Source organism: Schistocerca nitens, chromosome 9, assembly GCF_023898315.1.
Source record: "Schistocerca nitens isolate TAMUIC-IGC-003100 chromosome 9, iqSchNite1.1, whole genome shotgun sequence".
NCBI classification, from domain to species: domain Eukaryota; kingdom Metazoa; phylum Arthropoda; class Insecta; order Orthoptera; family Acrididae; genus Schistocerca; species Schistocerca nitens.
The window spans coordinates 301,699,339-301,711,141 of record NC_064622.1 but is presented as its reverse complement, the minus strand read 5'-3'; the positions used below and the strand labels follow the sequence as shown (position 1 = coordinate 301,711,141).

The 11,803-nt window shown below is 36.6% G+C and overlaps 1 protein-coding gene across 1 annotated transcript in view; it reads left to right on the top strand.

Moving 5' to 3' along the window:
* Nucleotides 1–6: 6 nt before the first annotated feature.
* The window catches only part of LOC126203196 (two pore channel protein 1-like), a 74,932-nt gene continuing 63,135 nt past the window's right edge, over nt 7–11,803 (top strand). The window contains exons 1-4 of the mRNA XM_049937440.1: nt 7–106; nt 415–590; nt 665–829; nt 914–1,039. Of these exons, the coding sequence (XP_049793397.1) occupies nt 7–106; nt 415–590; nt 665–829; nt 914–1,039 (567 nt within the window). The remainder of the gene's footprint in view (nt 107–414; nt 591–664; nt 830–913; nt 1,040–11,803) is intronic.

The following is an 11,803-nucleotide window of genomic DNA, read 5'->3' as shown; positions in this document are numbered from 1 at the left end:
TTATAAATGGCTTCCGGTAAGGGTGTGAGTCCAACAGCTGACGGATATACAAAATTTGACAATGACAACGAAAATGTTCGGGATACGTACTCGACAGAAAACATCAGTAAGAAAATAATAATTGTTCTTTTTGAAGTATTCAACTTTATAGAGTGTAATCAAATTTTGTGATTTATAACTGAAACTGCCGTAAAGGATGACAGAACTACTTGTCATTAGACATACAATTAGAATTTTTTTTTTTAAATTTTTTGCTCCGTATCATTGATTTACTCGCACTCTTAATGGCAAAAATTTTTTTGAAAGGGAATTGTAAGAGACCAATACGAAATGAGATTAGGGCCCAGGAAATGCAGATTTACTTTTTTGTTATATTGACATCTATCTTTATTAATTTTCGTTCTATATTCGCAGAAAATGGATTTTCCCAAGCAATTGAAGATTTTCCCAACGAGATAGGAAGCACATCTAGCCTAAACAGGGACGTCTCAGAAAGCTCTGTTGAGATAAGCAACCGATCAGTTGAATCAGCATTAGGTGTAGAACAGCACTGGGAAATGAATTTCCACGAAGCTGCAATATTTTTGGAGGTATCAAAAGGTCAATAGACTTACTTCACATCATTTTTTTACAGTGTAGTGTGTGATACCAATTCCTGTTACAGGAAGGTGAAAATAATGAAAAATTTGATTCTCATCCATGTAATCCTGAAGCTTTACCGGCATATCTTTTAGTTCACAACCGATGGTATTACGGACTTGATATGATAATGTCTCTAGTACTATTAGCTCTTGCATTTGTTGAAGAGCCAGCGGCATCAGTATTTAGGGTGAGCATTTATTGTCTCTCAGTTTGAGCTCCTTAGGAATAATCATGAATGCCATCTTTTCCAAAACTGTAATATTCTTATTAGCTTCCAGTTGGAGTTCATGGATCTATTGAGTTACTTGCTTTAATAATCATTGGAGTGGAGCTCCTGCTGAAACTCCGGTGGATTGGATGGAGAACAATACTTAAACACAAAAGAACCATGATAAAGGTAAATACTGTGGACTTGTGAGAAGTGTCATTGACTTGTAACTGCATTCTTTGTTTCACTACTCATCATATTAATTATTTGGTTCCTTGCGACAACATTGAAGGTAAACTGGGCACTTGATTACTAAGTCACGGCAGTAATATACTGGTATTAAGAAGGAAACATGCCCGTTAGCACTGGTCAAGAGATGGATGTTGCATCTGAGATTTCAACAACTTCTAAATTTTAAGTCTTGGTGCATTTTCTACTTTTTATGTTACATCAGTCCTTGGCATTTATAATTTATTTTCCAAGTTTTCAAATCTTATCCTTTGTTGCCACCTCCTTGGTTAATTTCCTTACCACTGATACAGAAAATTGTTTTTAAATGCAAACTGGATCATATTAAGTTACCGTTTTCCCCATAGAACTACTAATTTGACCTGTAGAAATAAAGATCATCTAACTGTTACTTGAGGCTTTAAATCCATTAAATAACAAGAAATAAATCATTTCTGCATCCTACTTGGTTTGCGAATGGTATAATTGTACAAATCAGTGACCCAAACTTGACTGTTCAAGGCATAGGCATTGGCTGAATGTGCCAGTAATTTGCACACAGCAGAGGGTTTGTGTCTTAAGTTTGCAGAGAAGTACGAACAGGATGAATGAATGCTGATGTACAGTTATCTTAAGCAATTGTACCAGAGGTTGAAAATACCACTTGAGTTGTTAATGTATTTTCACAAACTGTTTCCATCCTCAGGTATCGTAGCTGTGCTGTCCCCCCCCCCCCCCCCCCCCCCCCCCCCCCCCCCCCCGTCCCCAAGTGCCACGGTGGACGTTTACTAGGCGCAGTGTGCTAGCCCGAAACTGGTCGTGATAATAAAAGAAATTAACAACTGAAGCAGTATTTTCAACCTCTGGTATAATGCTCAGCTGAGGATGTTCTTCCAACAGGATTGTTTAAGCAATTGTATTTGGTGATAATGGAACTATACCAAAGAAAGTATTTATTTACTGAAGTTGGTGGACATCAGAATGTGACAAATTCCATGAAGATAGACACCAAGCATGGTTAAAGTTTCAAACACACAAAACTGAAGAAAATGCCATCAACCTAAAAAATGAAAGAAAAAATTCACACAAAATATTAGAAGAATGAAGAGAGGATTCAGTAAAGATATTATAAACTCTATAGAAGGTAATTATCATAAAACCAACTCCAGGAACTACTATAAAACCTTTAGGAAACAGCAACAACAATATGAGGCCCCTACACCAATACTGAAAGATGAAGATGGAAGAATGACACACAGTAACAAGGAAAATGCAGAAATCATGGCAAAAGCATTTAACAAACTTCTGAATTGCGAGGAACCCAAAGAACCCTTACAAATCAACATAAATACCCCAATAAAAACCAAACCTAGCAAACTAGACCCTCCAACTTTCCAAGAAATAGAAAAAATTCTTAAAGAACAAAAAAATTATAAGGCATGTGGAGAAGATCAGGTTTTTGTTGAAATGTGGAAATATGCAAGTGACACAGCCAAGACCTCCTTGCACATGGCTCTAACAAAAATTTGGGTAACAGAATGGTTCCCCGAACATTGGACCACATCTATCATCCACCCACTACTCAAAAAGGGAGATAAGAGCAACCCAGACAACTACAGAGGAATCTCTCTCCTAGATTGCACATACAAAATTCTATCCAAGATCCTATATGAAAGAATCAAGGAGCAATTAGAACAGGAGTTAGGGGAATATCAGGGAGGTTTCAGACCATTGAGAAGCTGTGCAGAGCAGATAATTAGTTTAAAATTGATTATGGCATACTACAAGAAATGGAACAAACCTCTGGCAATAACATTTGTAGATATTAAGAAGGCATATGACTGTCTCCTCAGACCTTCAGTATTAAAAATTTTAAGACTGATGACCATAGCTGTTAAGTCCCATAGTGCTCAGAGCCATTTATTAAAAATTTTAAGAAATCTAGGACTCTATCCAAAACTAATTAAAATAATACAACTCACTCTAACCAACCCCAAATCAAAAATGCAGTTTAGAGGAGAAATTTCAGAACCATTCCTCATAAAAACAGGCTTAAGACAAGGTGACTGCTTATCACCATTACTGACTGTGCACTGGAATACATAATGAGAGAATGGTACAAGGAGAATCCAAAGATGATAAGAATTGGAAGTGCAAAAGATGATATTAGCTTAAACTGCTTGGGATTCGCTGATGATCTTGCTCTCCTAGCCGACACTGTTCAAGAAGCCAGGCAACAAGTGAAATCACTACAAGAAATAGCAGAGAAAATAGGCCTTAGAATATCATTTGAAAAAAAAAAAAAACGGAGATTATGCTAACTGATCCACCACTTGCAAACAAAATTACAATAGGAGAACAGGAAATCAAAATTGTTGATAAATTTAAGTATTTAGGGGAAATAACGTACAATCTAAATGAGAAGCCATCATGGCAGACGAGAATAAAAAAAACTGAACTACATAAATTACATTACCAAAACTACATACAACAAAAAAAGCCTATCTATAGATGCAAAATTAAAACACTATAAAACAGTTACGCAACCAGAAATAATGTATGCAGCTGAAACTATCTTCAAAACAACTAATACAGCAGAAATTGACAGAATACTAAAATTAGGAAGAAGAATAATTAGGACATGTATTAATAAACAGTATAAAATAAATGGACATTGGAGAATAGCATCAAATGAAACAATATATAAGAAAATAGAACCAGTCATGAACACGGTCAGGAAGAAATGCATCTCATTCTTTGGACATCTGATGAGAACTCCAGAAAACAGAATTAGTAAAAAAATAATACAAAAATTGTGGAATAGCAAGAGCGACATTAAATGAATCACAGAAATTAAGGAAGATATAAAATATCCAAATTACAGTAGATGACCTAAAAAACAAGACAGAGAAAACCAGAATACTGCAAGACCCGCAAACCAGACTACAAATGAAAATCAATAAAAGGAGTACTGGAAGAGTGGTCTCAGATGAAGAAAGAAAGAAAATATCTGAAAGAATGAAGAAATATTGGGCAGACAGAAGAGCAAAGCACCTTTCATATAAGAATATACTCAAATAATTATATTACCTAAATATCATATTAAGTTATTGTTGAGCCAAATTGTATTCCTGTGTAACAACTTGTTTACAACTTTGTAGTTTTGACTAGAGTGGTCCAATGAAGGCCATAAAATAAATAATAATTATAATTTACTGAATTTAACCCATTAAGGCCCGAACTTTTGTTAATGCAATGTTTCATTCGTAATTCTTTTTATATAAAATGAGTTGCGCAAATTTCGAATTTTTTCGTTACAATGTTAAGAGAACTGTTGGGGAAAAAAAAATCTAGTGTAGGCATTTTAATTAGATCACTGACCGTAATGTTGACCAACGTGAATTTTCAAACTTCCAAGTAAATTTGTGTGTTTCATTGCGAAAGTTTTCATTTTTTCCATTTTCTTTCCTAAGTAGCACATGATGATTTTTAAATGAATTTTATACAGTGAACTTCATCTTAGAGATGTCAGTTAGAATTCAACTTTTTTTTTTTTACAATAATGTTGCATTTATGCAGCTATGGGACCACCAAGTATATTTGTGATGCTTCGTTCTACCATAATAAAATATTGGTATTCCATTGTTGACTGAACAGTTTATTACTGTTAGCCTTTGTTTGAAAGATATTCATTCAGTTTGTTTGCACTTTGTGTGTTTACGAGGTTGCAGACAGCATCGATTGCCCATACATTCCACCAGACGTTGATCAGATCACTGTTGAAGAAGACATTGATGAAGATCTTCTTCTTGAGGAAGAGGAGGCAACTGATATCACTGGTACATTTGAAATACATGCACATAGTGAGCATGACAAAGTGAGTTCAACTGTAGGGTCAGAACCCAGAGCACTTGCTAAGAAAAGAAAACAAATTGGTGTGAATGTAGCGAAAAGAAATGAAGATGTTCTGTACCGGAAGGAGGTTCAACCAACTTGCACTTTTTCACCAATAACAGAGGAGCTAAGACAGAAGACATAGAGAGTAGAGTAGAGGGCCTATTGCCTTAGGAAAGTTTTTCACTTTACTTTGACTCAGAAGTGTTTTCAAAAATGACTGAATACACAAATATGCACAAGATAATAATCACCATTCATTTCAAATAACAGTTCCATTGCTGAAGCAATTTATAGGAATAATGATTCTTTACCTGAAATGAAACTGTACTGGTTGAAAGATGAATACAAAGGATTACCAATTGTAAGAAGTTGCACGAGTTGTAATAAATTCTTGTCAAACAAACAAAACATCAATTTGTATGATAATTACAGACTGGATAAAAATGACAAGTTTTCTAAAGTGAGACCAATTTTTGATATAATCAATGAAAAATATTTATTTAATTTGTCTATTGAGAAGGAAATAGTCCCTTATTTTGGGAGACCTTCCTGTGAGATCAAAGGAAAACCTGCAGATTTGGCTTCAAATTGTGGTGTTTATGCAGTTCTAATGGCTACTTGTACAAATTCATTCCTTATGTTGGGAAGATGGCAGGATGTGGAATATCTGAATTTTCTTTGGGTAATCTAGTAGCTATGAATTTGCTTTCAGTTGTTGAAGAACCATCTTGTCATTTCATATATTTTTATAATTTCTTTTCCTCTTATTCTTTTTCTGTATTTTAAAACAAAACCAAAAGAATTTTTTGCCACTGGTGCTATTCAGGAGAACCGCTCTGCAAAGTGCCCTATCGAATTCACCTCAAGTGTGAAGAAAAAAGGCAAGAGTGTGTTTGACTTTATCTTTGATGATAAAGCTGAAGTCATGATGGTAAAGTGGAATGACAATTCCACTGTGATAGTAGTTACTAACGGCAGCACCATCCAGGCTTTAGCGAATGCAAAAACATATAGTCGCAAAGAAAAGAAAAGAAAAGAAAAGTGTTTCTCTGCTCCAACCCAGGATAATAGCTCAGTACAATCAATATATGGATGGTTTTGATTTACAAGATAATGTTATTGCCAATTACAGAATTTAAATACGAGGCAAGACATGGTGGTGGCCTCTTTTCACTAACTTCATAGACAATGAAATTGGCAATTCATGGAAAATATACAATCTTGCAAATAAAGAAAATATGTCACAACTTGGATTTTGATCATACTTATGTCTGACTCGTATGAAATCAGAAGATTCTGCAGCCGAGAATAAAGGAGAAATAGAAACTGCAACCCCTCAGGGCACAGGAAAATAGACTTATAGACATCCTTCCAAATGCTGTCTTCTGAAAGAAATATACTATGATTATGTAGGCCACATAATAATAGAGGAGAAATTTACAAATGAAAAAAAATTAATGTGCATCTCCTTTCAAACATTTCACAGGAGACCGAAATAAGACTCCTTATAATCCCAAAGTTGCATAAACACATTTTGCTCTACTTTAATTAGGACCTGTATATTTTGTTTTTGTATATTTATGTCTATATTAGTGTACAATTATATCAAATATATATTATTTTCAATTTTTTTATTATTTTAATATTTGGTCCGTAATAGGTTAAGCAAAAAGAGAGTACTGTGTAATGCTGTTTAGGATGATTATTAGTCGTCTCTTGCAGCATAATTTTATTTCTACAACTACATGTATTCTGCAAACCACTGTGAAGTGCATGGCAGAGGGTTCGTTCCACCTTAGCAGTTATTAGTGTTTCTGCAGTTTCATGTATGGATCACAGGAAGAATGATTGAATAAAGGCCTCAGTGTGTGCTGTAATTGGTCTAATCTTATCTTTGCGACTCCTCTGGAAACGATACATAGGAGGTTATAATAGAGTCGACTGATCACTTGAAGTTTGTTCAAAAAACTTTCTACGTTGGTTTTCATGGCACAGTTTGTTTCATCTTCAACCATCTGCCAGTTCTTTTAGCATCTTTGTGACACTCTCTCAAGGGTCAGACAACCTGCCATTATTTGTACTGCCCTTCTTTGTATCCATTCAGTGTCTGGTGGTAGTCCTATTTGGTATTGGTCTTACACATTGGAATGATATTCTAGGGTGAGTCACACAACTGTTTTGCATGCAGTTTCCTTTGTAGACTGATTTGTGGCAACTGAGGTGAGTGACCGCTACTGTGGGTGGTGAGGCTGGCTGCAATAGGTCAGGGCGTCTTCGATTCACCAACCTGGGTGTGGCTGCAATGGCGTGGTGGCTGGTGTCAAACGATGATCCCTCAAGGAAACACTAATGGTTGGAAAAATCTCACTACTTCATAACAAGTTACAGCAGTGACAACAGTGCTAAGAAGGTGGCCAATGCCCTGCATAACATAGGCTACCCTCACCTAGCAAAGTGTGCTGGTGTCAACAGTGGCCTGGTGGATGGGCGGTGCATGACATCTTCCCTCAGGCAATGCCACCAGCCTACAATATAATGCCCTCTGCACAGTGGCTGTAGTGCTGATCCAGGAATGGGGTGGAGTGGCGTCTGTATGCATTCGCAGGGTGATGAACAGCAATAGTGATTTCCAACTCAGATGGTGATGGCTGAGCAGCTGAATTACCCAGACTGAAACCCTACTCCACTGAGGAGGCAACTGGCAGCAGGTGACCTCACCCAATGGGTGGCCCACTGGTGAGAAGACACCAAATCAGCAGCATCCAGACTATGCAAAGGCAGTAGCCTGCAGCTAGCGAAGACAGTGTCTGGCAGTGGTAGGGTGCTGGCTCTTCTTGGCTCAAAGACTTGTGTGCACCTCTCCTCGTGACTGGCAGTCAGCGATAACTGAGGCTGAGTGTCTATATTTCTGAAAAAAATTCTTAACAACACACTTTGTAATTTGATATGTTGGTACAATGTACTCCAATTTCCCTTATTCTAACCCAGCATGAACCAAAGTGTTCACTGGCTGCTTATTAAATTGATAACCATTTCCTAATATTAACTCAGTCAGTTGGCAATGATACTCTGGTCTATTCTCTGCCTTAACCGTTCCGTGGTTGCTGGGACACGTATGTCCCACTAATTTTGGGCCTTATTTAAAACACTAGGAAGCGAGTTGCATATTTCTGTTCAGTCCTGCCATCTATTGGCAGCTCTTCTGAACTCGGAAAAAAATTGAGGCACTGAAATTCTCAGTCTATAGAAGGCTGTGACTGTTGCAGTGCGTTGTCGCATGAGTTTCTGCGCCTAAACTTCAATTTCTTGTATCTCAAGACAGTTTTCGGCATATGCTGACTATTAAAAATGTCCGAAGTAAGTATTTTTGCTATTTTCAATTTCTTAGATATTTACAAATGACAAGTACACTTTCTAAAACGTATTTTACTTCTAAAATATTTTTTTAGGGTAGTTACAATTAGTGGGACACATGTGTCCCAGTAACCATTGTGTGATCCTATAGTTCCTTTATGTTAGGATGTTGTAGGACTTATATTTCAGAGAAACAGCTTTTTCTGTAACATTTTGTGCTAGTAAAAGTACGGTATGGGGTTTAGAACTAAGACATATTATTGTTACTTTATGCAGAAGCTGCGAGACAGCGAGATCCTGGATTTTTTATTTTCACTGCCAGATAATCCAGAAGAATCGGACATTGAAGATGATGATGATGATGATGATGATGATCTAGAGGTGGTTTTTCATCTCATGATCATTTGTCTACTCCAAGCACACCATTAGAAACATGGGCACACAATTATATGGAACAGATTGTCAACAACGATGTGCATGCAACTAGATTTGTTGATAGATGAAAACATCAGTGTTGTGAGTGAAAGTGGAATGAATTTTGAGCAAGATGGTGAAACTGGTGAATTTACAGATTCTCACTGGTATGATGATGTAACTCACTTTGAAGAACTAAATTTGCCCTCAGTGTTTGACCAAAAACCAACAGTAAACTTTGCTTTGGCAGACAATGGACTTGTGTATTTTGAAAAATTATTTGGCGATTGGATGATGCAACAGATCTGCTTTCAAACGTAATTGTATGCCAAACAGAAGAATAGTGCACAGTGGAGGTAACTCACAGTTCAGGAACTAAAAGCTTTTCTGGGTATGATCGTAGTAATGGGTATTCATCAATTACCTGAAGCAGCCAGTTACTGGAGCTCAGACCCATATCTAAATGTAAATGCAGTATCGAATGTTATGACACTTGCTTGCAATAAGAAAATAATCGAGAACCTTCACTGCAATGATAATTTGTTTCAGCCAGCAACAAACGATCCTGGTTATGACAAGTTATACAAAATCAAACTACTTATCTCAGCCCTAAACAAAAACTGTTTGAAAATATATCACCCTTCTACTTCACTTGCAGTTGATGAGTCAGTGGTTGCATTCAAAGGAAGAACAAGCCTGAAACAGTACATGCCCATGAAACCTGTAAAAAGAGGTTAGAAAATTTGGTGCCTTGCTGATGCAAACACAGGTTTTATTTCAAATTTTGATGTCCACACAGGTAAATCTGCTGCCAGTAGAGGGGAATTCAAAGATTGCCAAATGTGTGAAAGAGTAGTGCTGGAACTCTGTAAACCATTTTTTAATTCCATTAGAACTGTGGTTTTTGATAATTTCTTTTCAACATTTAGACTAATGAAGGAACTGAGAAAACGGGGGCTTTATAGCTGTGGTACCGTCAGAGGAAACAGAAAAGGCTTACCTCCATTTTTGGCGAGTAAATTATCAAGTCTTAAACTGTGGAGAGTTTACATTTGCTGTCAAATCTAGTGTTGCTGCTGTTAAAGTGGCAAGATAGCAAAGCAGTCTGTCTCCTTTCCACTCCACATAATCCTAAAGATGTTGTATTCATCAAAAGAAAATTGAAAGATGGATCCACAATCAGAATTTCATGTCCTGAGGTAGTACATGTTTATAATAGTACTATGGGTGGAGTAGATCGTTTTGACCAGCTATGAGAAAGGTATGTGGTGGGCAGGCGATCAGTAAAATGGTGGCACCGACTATTTTATTTTTTTGTTGACTTAGCCATCGGCAACTCTTATGTACTATTTTGACTGTCAAGACGAAACGCAAACCAGCTGTCATTTCGAATGAGACTAGCAAGGCAGTTGATAAATGGATTTTCATCAAAAATGAAGAAGGACCCATCACCTGCTTTCTGTTCTACCAAAAGAGGTGTTACTGAGTGCCACAGGAATTAAGGCTTATGAATGTCGGGTCTCATATTCCCAAGGAGCAAAAGACCAGGAGGTGGTGTAGGTTTTGCAGCACAAAAGACACTGAAAAACGAACAAAATATGTTTGTTCATCCTGTAATGTGCCACTTTGTATTTCACCTTGCTTTCCAAAATTTCACGCAATTTAAGTAATATTCACTAAGTAGCAAAATGTATTTTTTGTTGTAAATAATAAAGTATACCACATGTTTGCATATTGGCAAAAATGAGTTACATTTAATTTCCAATACATTAATGTTAAATACTGGTGCAAATAAGCTTTGTTCATAAATTTTACACTAATTTGTAGTAACTTCATTGTGAGGAAAATCAGTCCCAGAAATGATTCTAATCCCCCTATTTCTCACTGTGCTCCTACATTTTAAAGTTTTTAGTATGTTTGAATGCTTTAATAATGAGAACATTCTTTCTATGAAACCCTTATTCCAATGGAGGCCCTGTTAGTTTGTCAGATTTCGTTTTTTCTATTTTCTCACATTGTTAGTGGCACCAGCAGTTGGCAATTTTCTTAAGGCTCATTTCTCTGCCATGTTAAAGACTTCACTGGTTTATAGGTGCAGCATTGCATTGTCGAATAATCCCAAAACATTCATTGTTGACACATGTCTGCAGGTAACTATTGCTAAAATAACCATTTATCATTGAGCAGTGGACAAGCACAGAAATAAGACTTAACTTGTAGACCCCTTGTTCTAATCTTCCCAATGTATCCTCCTTTCTTTTCTGAGAAGGAACCAACATTTCCAAAAGCAAGGAAGGAACTAACATTTTCAGAAGTTAAGACAATTGTGTTTAATTCTATATGTTTCTATTAATAACATTTTAAATTTTGCATACTAAAAGTAAGTACTAACTACCTGTTTTTTCTCCTTGTAATTTTATACTTTTGCAAGCACACGAGGTCTGCAGGAGAACTTCTGTGAAGTTTAGAAGGAAGGAGAGAGAAGTGCAGCTATGAGGGTGGGTCAGTTGCTGCAGCTATAAGGGTGGGTCAGTTGCTTGCGAAATGCAAAAGTCACAGGTCCAAGACGCTGTCTGGCAAACAGTTTGAACAAAGATTTTTTGGCCATGGAACAGTGTTTTGATTCCACATTGGAAAAGATCAGCATAAAATAATCCAATATACCATAAATAATGAGGAAACTATGATAGTTACTGCATTCTAAGATTTGTGAGGGATTCCAGTGAACAAATAAATGCCCACTACCGATAATATCCTAATTTACAAATACATGGTCTTTCACCTTATAAGCTGTGTACTTGACAAGTGTTTAACCTGCTTCAACTTGTCAAAAATAGCCTTGAACTAGGGAAAGTGGAATGAGTTGTCTTTGCAGACCTCTCAGTGGCACATAACACAGTCATAGGGTCTTCTGTGTGAAACTATACAAGATGAGTAAAGACTACTATACGGACGATCTGAAAAGTAATGCCTCTGAATCTTTTACTTTGTTCTCAGTATTGAGGTATTAGATGTTGTGCAGATTACTCAGTTGACATTTCCACTTTACTGATGCAGGTT